This window comes from Canis aureus, chromosome 13, assembly GCF_053574225.1.
Source record: "Canis aureus isolate CA01 chromosome 13, VMU_Caureus_v.1.0, whole genome shotgun sequence".
Classification (NCBI taxonomy): Eukaryota; Metazoa; Chordata; class Mammalia; order Carnivora; family Canidae; genus Canis; species Canis aureus.
This window is the reverse complement of record NC_135623.1, coordinates 58,658,651-58,672,747: the sequence shown is the minus strand read 5'-3', so window position 1 is coordinate 58,672,747 and position 14,097 is coordinate 58,658,651. Positions and strand designations below refer to the sequence as shown.

The 14,097-nt window shown below is 39.7% G+C and overlaps 1 protein-coding gene across 1 annotated transcript in view; it reads left to right on the top strand.

Moving 5' to 3' along the window:
- The window catches only part of DCHS2 (dachsous cadherin-related 2), a 226,007-nt gene that overhangs the window by 108,776 nt on the left and 103,134 nt on the right, over positions 1–14,097 (top strand). The window contains exon 2 of the mRNA XM_077844431.1: positions 902–1,093. Within this exon, the coding sequence (XP_077700557.1) occupies positions 902–1,093 (192 nt within the window). The remainder of the gene's footprint in view (positions 1–901; positions 1,094–14,097) is intronic.

The window sequence follows — 14,097 nt, the reverse complement described above, 5'->3', positions numbered from 1 at the left end:
CATGTTAGCTGGTTGCACAGAATAAATAATATTGCCAGAGAATATGAGATAGATGGGAGTGAAGAGAAATTTACAAGACTGTGTCATCAGTTGAAAATAAATAAAGGCAGTTAAAGAGGGAAATAACAGTGCCCATTGTTGAGTTTCATCAGATGCAGCGGTTCTCAGCCTAGGCACTGTTGACATTTTGGGCCAGATCATTATGTGTTGTGGGGTTTGTCCTGTGTATGGTAGGATGATGAGCAGCAACTCTGGCTTCCACCCCCAGATGCCACAGCACGCTCTCCCCAGTTGTGGCATTGCCAAATGTCCTGTTGGGGGCAGACTTGACCCTGATTGAGAACCACTGTGCCAGACTGCATGAAGAACCCCCAAAGTCACATCCCAGTTATACGCTCCAGATAGAATGGAATGAAGAGGAAGGCATGTTATTGATATGAAGTTTTATTTGGGAAGCATAATAATGAGGGTTGAACTCCTGCATATGTATTGTGCTGATAAAAATAATTGATCATTTTTGAGATGGCTGGGTGGCTCAGTGGTTGAGCATCTGCCTTTATTTCGAGTCATGATCCCGGGGTCCTGGGATCAAGTCCCACATCAGGCTCATCACAGGGAGCCTGCTTCTCCCTCTGCCTGTCTCTGCCCCTCTCTCTCTGCATCTCTCATGAACAAATAGGAAAGAAAAGAAAAAGAAGAAAAGAAAAGAAAAGAAAGTATAGGAACAGGCTAAGGAGACTAAGAAGGAGAACTGTCACAGAAGGTAAAAGGAGAGAGTTGAAACCAAAACCTATGCTTCATGAATGAATGGCTCTGCAAATCGTGATAGTAATTAATGACCAACTGAAAAGTAATGTTAACATTTCCATTTCCTTACTGATTAAAACCTCTTGTCTTGTAGGTTAAGGCTTCCGATGCAGATGCAGGACTCTATGGCTTTGTGGAGTACTCTCTTTATGATGGATTCCAAAGCTATGATGCATCTCCAGCGTTCCAGATCGACCCACATGATGGGCGAATCTGTGTTTCTCAAGATATTGACAGGGAAAGGGATCCAGCAACCTATGACCTCTTGGTGAAAGCTAGGGATGGGGTAAGTGTTCATGCATGAAACTTCAAACATACTCAACAGTGAACCACTATGTACATATCAGAGAGTACCATTGATTACCAATTAGCCAATCTCGTTTCACAAATCACTACCTCTTTCCTTTGCAAATACCAGACATTATTAAATATCATTTCATCCATAAATAGTTCAGTCATATCTATAACAGATAATTACTTTTTAAAAGCAAGACTGCGGTATATTAATAATTCTTTAATAATATCTAATATCCACTCCATTTAACATTTTCTGGATTATCTAAAAATGTCTTTTAAAAGGTGACTTATTTGAATTAAGATCCAAATGAGTTAAAAAATTGTGCAATATCCCTTAAGTTTCAATCTGTAACAGTCAGCTGCCCCTTCTTACCTTTTTCTGATGGTATTTGGTTTTGGAAGAAATCAAATTATTTGACCTATAAATTTTCCACATTCAGAATGTGGCTGATTACATCTTGGGATTCATTTAATGTCCTCTTTTATCATATTTCCTATGAACTGGCATTCCAAGTCAGAAACCTAATTAGTTTTGGATTCATTTAGGTGGTACTGTGTGCTTCTTATTCTATCAGCCGACACAGGCCATTGTTCCATTAGGGAGTGCAATGAGGTGACTTTTGAATTCCGTTACTCCTCTTGCATTTATTATCTAGAATTTTTCAACTAAGAATGTTCTCTCATCAACAATTCGATTATCCTGAAATACGATTCATAGAGAAGAAACAGGGTAATGCTTATTTCTCATTATTTTATCAGTTTTTAGAACAATGAGTTGGTACATTTACTATCTCTGAAGGGTATGGATGATTTCTTTCCTAGTGTGCTATAGAGTCCTAGATTTTTACATATTTGTTGCATTTCATTCATTGCTGACATTATTCTTTCTAATGTTCATATTGACTCATCTTAGGTCAGTAGAGTCATCTTCAATTTGATTTTTATGTCTTTTTTTGGGTAAACTTTTAAATTGACATAAAATGCATGCATAAAGGTGCACAAATTATAGTACAGTTTAGTGGGTTTTTGTAAAATAAACACGTGTATGGAAGCAGATGAAGAAACATTACTAGAACCCTGGAAGCCCGTCTCTAGGCCTTTTGCTTATCCCTTGCCTCCCCAATCATCCCCACCTTCCCAACCACTGCCTTTCAGGTTAATCACTACTGACCTTTTTTTTTTTTTTTTTTAAAAAAAAAAAAAAGATTTTACTTATTTATTTGAGAGAGAGCACAAGCGAAAGAGCATGTGAGCCAGTGGAGGAGTGTAGGGAGAGGGAAAAGCCAGTAGCCTGAAACAGGGCTTGATCCCAGGACCCTGAAATCATGACCTGAGCTAAAGGCAGAGGCTTAATGGACTGAGCCACCCAGGCGTTCCCATCACTATTGACTTCTAACAACAAATATCATTTGCCTGTTTTTAAACTTTCAGCAAATAGATTTATACACTACATGTTCTTATTGTTTCTTTTGCCAAACATTACTTCTGAGAATCATACATGCTGTTGTGTGTAGCAATAGTTCATTCATTCTCATTGGTTTATAGTATTCTTTTATGGGAATTTTTTATCATTTTTTATCTATTCTATGATTGATAGCATACATTTTAGGCTATTACAGATAGTGCTTCTATTAACATTGTTATACCTGTAATTTGGTGAAGAAATGCAAGAATTTCTTTTTTTTTAAAGATTTTATTTAGTTATATAGAGAGTACAAGCAGGGGAGGTGCAGAGGGGGAGAAAGAGAGAATCTCAAGCAGACTCCCCACTGAGCAAGGAGCCCAACGCAAGGCTTGATTCCATGACTCTGAGATCAAAACCTGAGCAGAAATCAAAAGTCGGACTGAGCCATCCAGGCACCCCAAGCATTTCTATTGAGTATATATTTAGGAGTGAATTGCTAGATCATAAGAAAGCCAAACAATTTTTCAAATGACTGTACCAATTTATACTCCCACCAATAGGGTATGAGAATTTCATTTGTTCCACATCCTCCCAATAATTGATATTTAATGTCTTTTTAATTATAACAGTTCTGGTACTCATGCAGTGGTGTATCACATTGGGGTTTTATTTTGCATTTCCTTGATGACTAATGAATTGAGCACTGTTTCATAAATTTATTGGCTGTTTGTAGAACTGATTTTGTGACATGTCTTTTCAGTTCTTTACCTATTTTCTATTGTATTATTGGATTCCTTTCTTGTTCTGTATATGAATTCATTATATTTTGGGGATTCAAGCCCTTTGTTGTATATGTTTATTGTGTATATCTTCTTCCATTCTCTGGCTTGCCTTTTTACTCCCTTAGCAGTGCCTTTTGAGGAACAGAAGTTGTTAATTCTAATAAAGCTTAATTTATCAATTTGCTTATCTTTAAGCTGATGCTTTGTCCTTTTTAGAAGTATATGCCTACCTTAGAGATATGAGGCATTACCTTACATCTTCTTCTGAAAACTTTGTTTAACCTTTCATACTCATTTTTTCAATCTAGTAGGAGGAAGGCTTGTTATTTTTTTTCTAATATGGATACTAAGATGACCATTCTCCATCATTGCACTGGAGTGTCTCTTTGTCCTGAATCATGTGCTTATGTACATATATGTCTATTTCTGGGCACCCTCCTATTTTTTTTTACCTATTTATCTACCTCTGTACTGGCATCAAACTCTCTTCATTGCTTAAGCTTTGTAATAGGTCATAATATTGTATATCCTTTTAGCTTTGTCCTTCATTTTCAAGATTGCCTTGGCTATTTCTGCCTATTCTATTTGCATTTCTTTTTTTAAAGATTTTATTAATTTATTCATGAGAGACACACACACACACAGAGGCAGAGACACAGGCAGAGGGGGAAGCAGGCTCCATGCAGGGAGCCTGGTGGGGGACTCGATCCTGGGACTCCAGGACTATGCCCTGAGCCAAAGGCAGGCGCTAAACCGCTGAGCCACTCAGGGATCCCCTCCATTTGCATTTCCAAGTCCATTTCAGAAACTGCTTTTTCCATTTTCAATATGTTACAGCAAAGATAACCTATTATATGCATACTATTCTGCGTTTTTATTTTTTCAGTTATTCTGCTTTGGAGACTTTCCTTGTTTCTTTTTTATCTGCTTACTACTCCTTTGTTGGGTACTACTAACATGAATCTGGTCTAAACTTTCTCTTTTGAAAGTAATAGTCAGATTTACCTACTTAAGACATAATTTGTTAGGGAAAAAAATGAGTCTAAATATATTTACTACATGGAGTGCCTCAGTGGCTCAGTGGTTTAAGTATCTGCCTTTAGCTCAGGCCATGATCTCGGTGTCCTGGGATCAAGTCCCTCATTGGGCTCTCTACTCAGTGGGAAGTCTGCTTCTCCCTCTCCCTCTGCCCCTTTTCTGCTCTGTCTCTCTCTCAAATAAAGTAAAAAATATATTTACGACAAGTAAACATGTAGAAACTACCATGAAAATGAAGTCATTTATATTTGGTAAAACTAGTATGATTTGACTAGATTTTATCAACCCCTAACGATGTGGTTTTAGGAATTCTTGCTTCTTTGTAAGAAAAGATGTAGGAAACACAAATAGGGATAAACAGAGGAATTTAGATTAATTCAAATCTATGTGACTATGTAAAGCTCAATATATGCACACACAAATATTAATTCAAGACTTCAGAAATATATTCTTTTGTTGTTGTTGTTTTAGAGAGATATGTGCATGTGCAAGCCAGAGGAAGTGGGAAAGGGGGAGAGAGAAAGACAATCTGAAGCAGGCCCCATACTCCACCTGGAGGCCAACATAGGGCTCAATTGCATGACTCTGAGCACATGACCCGACCCCAAATCAAGAGTTGGACACTTAACCGACTGAGCTATGCAGGTGCCCCCAAGAAATATATTCTTAATAGGTTTTGAGACAATTGTAAAAGCCCATCCTAAAAGTGAGTAACCAGTTTAAATCCAATTCTGCAGTAGTTGAACATCTGTTTCTAATTAGTTGGTTTCAGATGATCTTATAAAAGTGTATAAAGAAATTATCTTAAGAGAAGTAAGATCGGTTAATGCCGGAAATTTTTTATCCCCCCAAAGCAGTGCAATTAATTACGATTATTGGCAGTGGAATAAAAAAAAAAAACCAACCCAGATATTTAATTTAAACCTCCTTGCTTTTGTCTGTTTTCCTATTGAGCCGAGTCTACACACATTATGAAGAATGCTTCCCTTTTCTCTCAGCTTACCAGACTCTCTTGCAATGTTCACGTGCATCTTTAGCCACAGCATCTCTCCACAGAGCTTTACCAGACTGAACAAATGGGATGCACTTTTAATTTCCTAGCCAAAAGGTATTTTATTTTTAAAATAACCAATAAAATGTTTACAGGCTCTGCACAGCTTTTTGATAATTTTTAGAAATCAGAGAAGAGACCATCTCCAGGCTGATGATTGCTATGGTCTGAATATTTGTACACACCCCCTTCCCCATTCATATATTGAAAACCTAACGCCCAAAGTAATGATATTAGGAGGTGGGGCCTTTGGAAGGTGATTAGGTCATGAGGGTGGAACCCTCATGAATGGGATTGGTGCTCTTATAAAAAAGAGACCCCAGAGAGCCTCTTAGCCTTTTCTACCAGTTGAGGACACCAGGAAAAGTTGGCAGTCTCCCAGCCTTGCCCCAAACTTGGCTGTGCTGCCAACTGAACTTGGACTTCTAGTCTCCAGAACTGTGAGAAATCAGTCTCTGTTGTTTGTCAGCTCCCCAGTCCATGGTACTTTGTGAGAGCAGCTGGAATGGACTAAGACAATGATGTGTGTGAGTCATAACATTCTTCTACTTGAAAATTCCTTGCTTTGTATAAGGAAAGCGCTCCAACAAAGCACAACATATTTTAGTTTGGTTTGAAGAGAAACAACCTCCCTATGGGTACTTCGTATTCAAATTCTCACCCTACTCTTTAGGTGATTTCATACTAAACCAGGCCCTGGCACAGATTGGAGCTGCTGTGTCCCCTGAGTGGCTTACTATTGGTTTCATTATTATTAGGAATGGGCAAGGAGATGGCTGCCATTGAAAAAAACAGTTTGTTGTGCTCATAAATTCCAAGATGGGGCAGGGGGTGGAGGAGGTGTCATACACCACCCCATGGGGTGGGGCTGGGTATGTGCACAATGGAAAGCACTGAGGTAGGTGAGGGGACGGGAGAGGGGGGGAACTGTGGGCAAGGGAAGGAATGAGAAAAGCAGAATAGGGTGATTTGGGATTGGCTAGTTTGAGTACTTTCAATGAACCCTGGGGCCTAGAGGCCATCTCTAGCTCCCTTGGAGTAATTAGGGCAGGTAAGTAGTGGCCTGGAGTGGTGAAAGCCCAATAAAGGATCTGGTTGGGGTTGGGGCTCCAGATTGATGGATTTGCATTGGAAAAGCATGCTCACCTGATCCTGGGCAATCTTCCAGGATTGGCAAGGCCCAGTGTCAAAGCATCGGAGCACCAAGGACAGGGCTCATACACCACCCTGGTGCAGAGTCCCCTCCTAGAGGAAGGCGTAGGGCTCACCAGAGCTTTTGGTATACTTAAGGCTCTGGAAAAGACAACCTTTGCAGCTCCCTTGTTTTACTCAGTGTATTGGAAATAGCACCCAGTGATACTGAGAGAATTCACTATCCACTTTCACTTTTGTTCCAGCGTAGCATCTTAAGTAATCAAAGACAGTTTTTGTCATGGCCTGGGCTCCTTTCAGCATTTTGTTGTCAGTTGTGTTAGGCTCCATGTGGTGCCTTGCAAGCCTCACCCACTACTGCTAGGTCCTGGGCAGGTGGCCCACATACTTTTCATCAGATGCCACACGTGAGTGCTCTTCCGTTTCATCTTCCTCCCCACTTTTCTCTCTGATGTCATCGTCTTCCTCATCTTCATCTGCATTTTTTACCTCATCTCTGCCCTCTTCCAAATTTATCTCCTTTGTGTGCTCTTGAGTTTGTGAATCCATCTGTATTAATGTCTTCCATTTTTCCATCCTGTGGGGTTCAAAGTAGTACAAATCATTCAGGATAAACTGGCAGTCACCTGTTTCAGACATGCCCCCGTAAACAATAGAGCAGCTCATGCTTCTTGGTCAGCATGGCGTTGGTGTAAGGACTCAGCTCTGTCAAGGCTACTGGCTTCATCAGAACCATCCTTCCTTCTTCCTGCCACCTGGGGCAGAGAGCATTTGTTCAATGCTAATCATTGCCCCATCCTCTGTGATGACCTAGGGACTCCTGGGTGCGGCTTCCCCACATTCCTGCTCATTATCACTTTCACTGCTCTACTTTTTCACTTTTTTTTTTTTTTTTGCCTTGTTTATGTTTTTTTCTTCTCTGACCCAGTCCCTTTAGCTGTTCTTGCAAACCAGAGGCTCTTTGTGGTGTTATAGAAGTATGACTCATCAAAGAAGTATACTTCCAGACTCTTCTTCTTTCTTACTATGGACATCCCCTAAAAGCAGTGTTTGAGGCATTCAGACCACAGCTATCAAAATGCTAGATTTAGGAGTAAACTATATTCCCCAGGGGATAATCTGAATCCATACCCATTTGCCTTTTTTCCTTCCTCAGACTTTAGTGGAGCGTATCTGAATTCAGGGTGTGTTTGTCCACCTTTGTTGACTGTTTCCAATAGCCTCCATTCATGGTTATGCTCCCCTATGGAGTGACAGAAATTTGGCAGCCCAATTTGGGTGTGGACCCTGTTCCTCATGGGACAGCTTGCTCCATGTTAATGCATCCAGATTAAAGTCATGCATGTCATAGTGATAGATGTAATCCCATATACCCTCCTGGAAAACACCAAAAAAAGAATTAACAATGTCTTCCAGGTTACCATCTGATACCCACTTTGACTTAAAGGACCCCTCGTTGGTTTGACTTGGTCTCAGACCTTAGTTGCCAAATGAAAGACCCAAAGATCTATGTAGGGAATATGGCCAATTCATCTTTCTCAGGATGATCAGAGAAAAACACTTTCAATGTTGGTGAAGGTGGGGAATGTGCATTTCTACAATTTGAGTGTTTAGTATCTCATGTCTGGAGGTGGCCTATCAGAGCTTCAAGGTCTCCTCCTTCCCCAGCTCTTGGACATTTTCTTCCCCTTATAGTGGCCTTTTCTCCTTTTTGACCATAATGTGGGTCTGAAGCCGCACAGGAACACCCAAGGAGGGAGCTGCATGTGCAGCCCACCAAGAAGTGGATCCTCACCGGGGCAGGCCTGGTGATGCATTTTTAAAGACAAACTACAAAATTTGTCCCACCTCCATCCCAATCATAAGCATTTAACAGCTTACTATGCAGTTTGTTTGTACTTAATATTGTCTCCAACGTTCCTCTGATTGCCTCAGAAAATACAAGGGCAAGCAACATAGTGCTTATGTGAGCGTGTGTGTACATCTGTGTATATATGTATTATCCAGTGTGCAGTATTTATACTGTTGCCTGCATAATCTTTATAAATTTCCTCTGTGATGAACTGTGCATTTCTACAGGGTGAAGCCTGCATCTGTCATAATTATTCTGTGCAATATCTACTAGTAGCATATGTCCCTAATCAAAAAGACTGGTAATAATGATGATAACAATCTAGCTTGGATTTGAAGAATAAATGAACTCAGACAAGATATTTTAGGTTCAGAATGTTGGATTCTAGGTCATAATGAATTTATTCAAAACAATGAACTGCATCTTAACAGAAGACCTTTAACTTTACATAATTACCCTCATAATCTATGGTCTTTCCTCTGATACTTTTTCCTTTCTACTATATATCCTGAAAGCTCTTTGGAAGAAAACTGCTAGGAACCCATTTGCTGGTGGTCACTAGGAGATTGTTATCTATCGATAGAAAATTTTTTTCTTATGAAATACCTAGATGTTCTGGGCTTCTTTGCTGCTGCTCTATTTATCCTTGTGATGACTGTCAATATTTTTTAACTTAATCACTTCTCCTATTCTACTGGTATTACTTCTGAAATAATCTATTTTTTTGCTGCTACTGCTGCTGCTGTTTATCTCATAGATGGAAGCCATGAGAATACTATAAAATTGCATAATGGAAACAATTGGATTACATTGGAAAGCAAGTGGTTTTTCACAATAAAGTGCTATAGTTTAATTATTCCGTGCTTATCTCTAATTCCTTGTTTCCTTTTCCCATTCATTTTTACCAAATGAATCTCTCTTTTTGGTATGTATTTATTAACATTCTATCTCTATTTTTTGTGACATCTGAATTCAGGAGTTGAAATGTGTGTCTGAGATAAGCTATTTCAATTCTATCTTGCCTTTGCAGGCTTAGGGGAGGGTAGCATCAGACTAGCAATATAGAAAGTAAATTGAGTTAGCCCTTCACCATTATATATACATGATAAAACTTGGCTATGGAAGTTGTACTGCACAGTTACGTCTAATGCAGATAGATCTCTAGAAGCAAACTTGCAGAGTGAAAGCACACACTCATCTTTTCATTGGCTTTATTGAAGTATAATTGATAAATAAAAATCATATACATCCAGGTGTATAATATCATGTTTTCTTAAAAAAAAAAAAAAAAAAAGATTTAGAGGATCCCTGGGTGGCTCGGCGGTTTAGCGCCTGCCTTCAGCCCAGGGCATGATCCTGGAGACCTGGAATCGAGTCCCACGTCAGGCTCCCTGCATGGAGCCTGCTTTTCCCTCTGCCTGTGTCTCTGCCTCTCTCTCTCTCTATCATAAATAAATAAAATCTTTAAAAAAAATAAAATAAAGTAGAGGAAGCTTTCTGGTTTGAAATTCAAAGCCATATTGATTCTAAAAGAAAAAATTAAAAAAAAGATCTATTATTTACTTGAGAGAGAGAAAGAGAGCAGAGAGAGCACACACAGTCATGCAAGCTGGGGGGCGGGGCGGGGAAGGGGCAGAGAGAAAAGAGAGATAAACTTAAGTAGACTCCCCACTGAGTGTGGAGCCCAATGCTGGGCTTGATCTCATGACCCTGAGATTATGGCCTGAGCTGAAATGAAGAGTCTGAGGCTCAACCTACTGGACTGCCCAGGTGCCCCAAAGCCATAATTTGATATATGCATACACTATGAAAGGATTACCATAGTCAAGATAATTAGCATGTCCATCACTTCACATAGTGAGTGGTGAGAACACCTAAGATCTATCTAATCTCAGCAAATTTCATGTATACATACATGAAATTACATATTACATATTACATACAGTAATATTAGTTATAATCACCATGCTGTACATGAGACCTCCAGAGCTTACTCATCCTGCATAACTGAAACTTAGGGTGCATCCATTTAATTTTACTAGATTATGTTATCTCACTTTCCAATATTCAGCTGCTTTTGTTCTATCTTATGTTTCACTGATTACCCCCCACCCCAATTTCAGGAATAAGCTGCCACCCAGTTGCTCCTGTTTTCTAGCTAGATTGTCTGAACTATATCTCAAACTGATTGCCTACCAGTTTTAAAAATATACTACCATGGGGGAACCTGGGTGGCTCAGTCTAACAACCCTGAGATCCTGACCTGAGCAGAAACCAAGAGTCAGATGCTTAATTGATTGAGCTACCCAGATGCCGCAAGGCAAGATACTTTTGAAGAAGAACAAAATTAGAGATTTAGGGATGCCTGGGGGGCTCAGTGGTTGAGCTTCAGCCTTTGGCTCGGGTCATGATCCTGGGGTCCTGGATCAAATCCAGCATCAGGCTCCCTATAGGGAGCCTGCTTCTCCCTCTGCCTAAGTCTCTACCTCTCTGTGTCTCTCATGAATAAATAAAAATAAAATAAATAAAATAAATAAAATAAATAAAATAAAATAAAATACTACCATATAATTGCTTGAGGGACAAATCCTGACCTTCCTGCCTAGTATCAGCTCACATTCCTTGCTTTCTTTCCTATTACCTTGTTAAAGATGTCTGTTTTCATCAAAAACAAATCTAATGTTTGGTGTCCCACCCAGTATAGCCTTCCTAAGGGCATCACTTTTGTAAATATTTTCTCTTTTTCCTGCATCACCGATACCTGAAAAATTTTTTTAAAGATTTTATTTATTTATTCATGAGAGACAGAGAGAGAGAGAGAGAGAGAGAGGCAGAGACACAGGCAGAGGGAGAAGCAGGCTCCATGCAAGGGAGCCTGATGTGGGACTTGATCCCAGGACTCTAGGATCATGCCCTGGGCCAAAGGCAGGCACTGCCTACTAAGCCACCCAGGGATCCCAATACCTGAAAATCTATTGAATGTCACCCAGAAGCATTCAAAGAATAATAATGGTTTTTATCTTTAAAAAATAATCTCTTTTTAAATTTCATGTACCTTTTTAGAAAACCATTTTGTTCCTCTTTTTTGACAGCAAATCAACTTAAAATAGTTGTCTCTCCTTTCCTCACTTTGCAGTCTTTCTTTGATCCATTCTTCCCAACCAACCTCTCTAGTAAAACTCTCTCTAATAAAACATGATTTCTCGTGTGCCACATCCTGAAATTCTTTCTTTATTTTCATTTATTCGAATTCTCAGTGAACTTGAAATGATTCTTTGGATGCTGCTTCTCTTGACTTTGGTGACCCCGCAGCTTACTGTTTTGTTCTGTTTGTTTTCCTTAACAAATTGGACTTTCATTTCCCTTCACTTCTGCTCACTGAATTATGAACTCTTACAAAAATGTATTAACAAAGAAAACTGCAGCCCACAAGAACTATGAGATATTAATATTCTACTGTTAAGAGCCTGAGAAGGCCTAGAAGGCAAGAACAGAGACAATGAATGGCAGACAATGGCTAAAATAGAAATAAAAATAATGGCAGAAACTTTTTCAGATCTGCTGATTTCCCTAGACAACCAGCTTCCAATATGTTTTCAAGCTTGGTGCTTTCCCAAACTACTCCCAACTTGAGGGGATTGGAATTCAGGTAGATTGATTAAGAGTCTCTTACTATATATTTTTCAAAAGTTTCTATTTAAATTTCAGTTAGTTAACCTTGTAATATTAGTTTCAGGTGTACGATATAGTGATTCAACACTTCCATACAACAACCAGTGCTCATCACAACAAGTGCACTCCTCAATTCCCATCACCTATTTCACCCCCCCCACCTCCGATCTGAGGTAATTCCCATTCCCATTTTAGTTTTAATCACCTAATCTTTAAAGATTTATTTATTTATTTTAGAGAGCACAAGTGAAAGGGGCAGAGGGAGAAGAGAGAATTTCAAGCAGACTCCCCACTGAGCACAGAGCCCCACACAGGTCTCCATCCCAGGACCTGTGAGATAAGGACTTGAGTCAAAGGAAGAGTCAGATGCTTAACCAACTAAACCACCTAGATATCCTTAATCACTTAATCTTTAAAACTATAGTGACAGACTCTTCTTTCTTACTATAATTTAAAAAATTAAGTGATTAAAATTGTGTCAAAACAAACCACGACTTGTTGATAGAATGAGAAAGAATAAGACAAAGTTAAGAAATACTCAGGGATAGACTTTATGGGGTGTATTACCTGTTCCAAACGTAGCAGCTTAAAATAACAAACATTTACTATCACACAGTTTCTAAGGGCCAGGTCTGTAAGTAGCTTACCTGGTTAGTTCTGACTCAGCATGACTTAGAGGCTGCATTATCAGGATAGTCTTGACAGAAGATTAGCTACAGAGACTTGGGAGGTGAACACTATGAGAGAAATGAAGAAAAATCAGTTCAGATTAGCTTTCTGCACACTGTGTTGTGTGAGATACTTGTCTCCAGATGTGCTCCTTCCATAGAAGGTTCGGTGGTCAAATAAGAATGTGAAACACCTTAAAACTTACCCCTCTAGAAATGGGCATAAGGAAGCCTCTGGGAGAAATCCTGAGGCACAGGACCTATTTGACTTGGTTAATTCAGTATTTCATCAACTTTTGGACTAAGGAACCCCTTTATTCATTTTTAAGGCACATTTTTTAAAGGATTTATTTATTTATGTTGAGAGGGAGAGAGAGAGAGAGAACGTGGATGGGAGGGGCAAAGGGAGAGAGAGAGAATCCTAAGCAAACTCCCTGCTGAGCCCAGAACCTACACAGGGCTTGATACCACAACCCTGAGTTCACAACCTAAGCTGAAATCAGGAGTCAGATGCTCAACCGACTGTGTCACCCAGGCGCCCCAAGACACAACTTTTGACTACTACCTCAGATATCGATGACACCTAGATTTGATCATGCCCCTTCATTAAGGACAACAATAGTGTCCTTAATTTAAGGATTTGGGAAGAAAACAGAACTTTGAATTTTATCATTTGAAACTCCATTTTTGTGATGTTTTAATATGGATAATACATTAATATAGTAAAAGTAAAATAAATTAGTATGGAGGTGTACCTGCCACATTTTTTACTGATTGAGTCCACTGATGTACAGAACAAAGAGACAGAGAGAGAGAGAGAGGCAGAGACACAGGCAGAGGGAGAAGCAGGCCCCATGCACTGGGAGCCCGACGTGGGATTCGATCCCGGGTCTCCAGGATCGCGCCCTGGGCCAAAGGCAGGCGCCAAACCGCTGCGCCACCCAGGGATCCCCTGAATCTCCAGGCATTTCTGTAGACCCTGCCGGACCTCTCCCTGGACTCACCCATCCCCCTCTCCATCCACACTAGTGTGCTGACTCTTCTTACAACTTCTCAGAGGATTTGTTTAAATGCTATTACATTTTCCAGGGTATTATTTTCACCTGTTTCTGTTTGTCAATTTCTTTAAAGAGTTTAAAATTTCTTTAAAGAGTTTTAAAAATCAATTTGAATCTGGTAGCACCTAATTCGAAGTGGTTAGCAGCACTTCACCCTCAGGAGCTGGGGGAAGATTTTTATAGAGAAGAAGCAGAAGTAAAGCAAGAGAAGGATTTGACTGGCTATAGCTTCACTGGCCAGATTCTGTTTCTGTTCATTTCTCTTTAAGGTTTTGTTATCCATCTCTAAAGTGGACTGGATCCTGAACTCCTCTA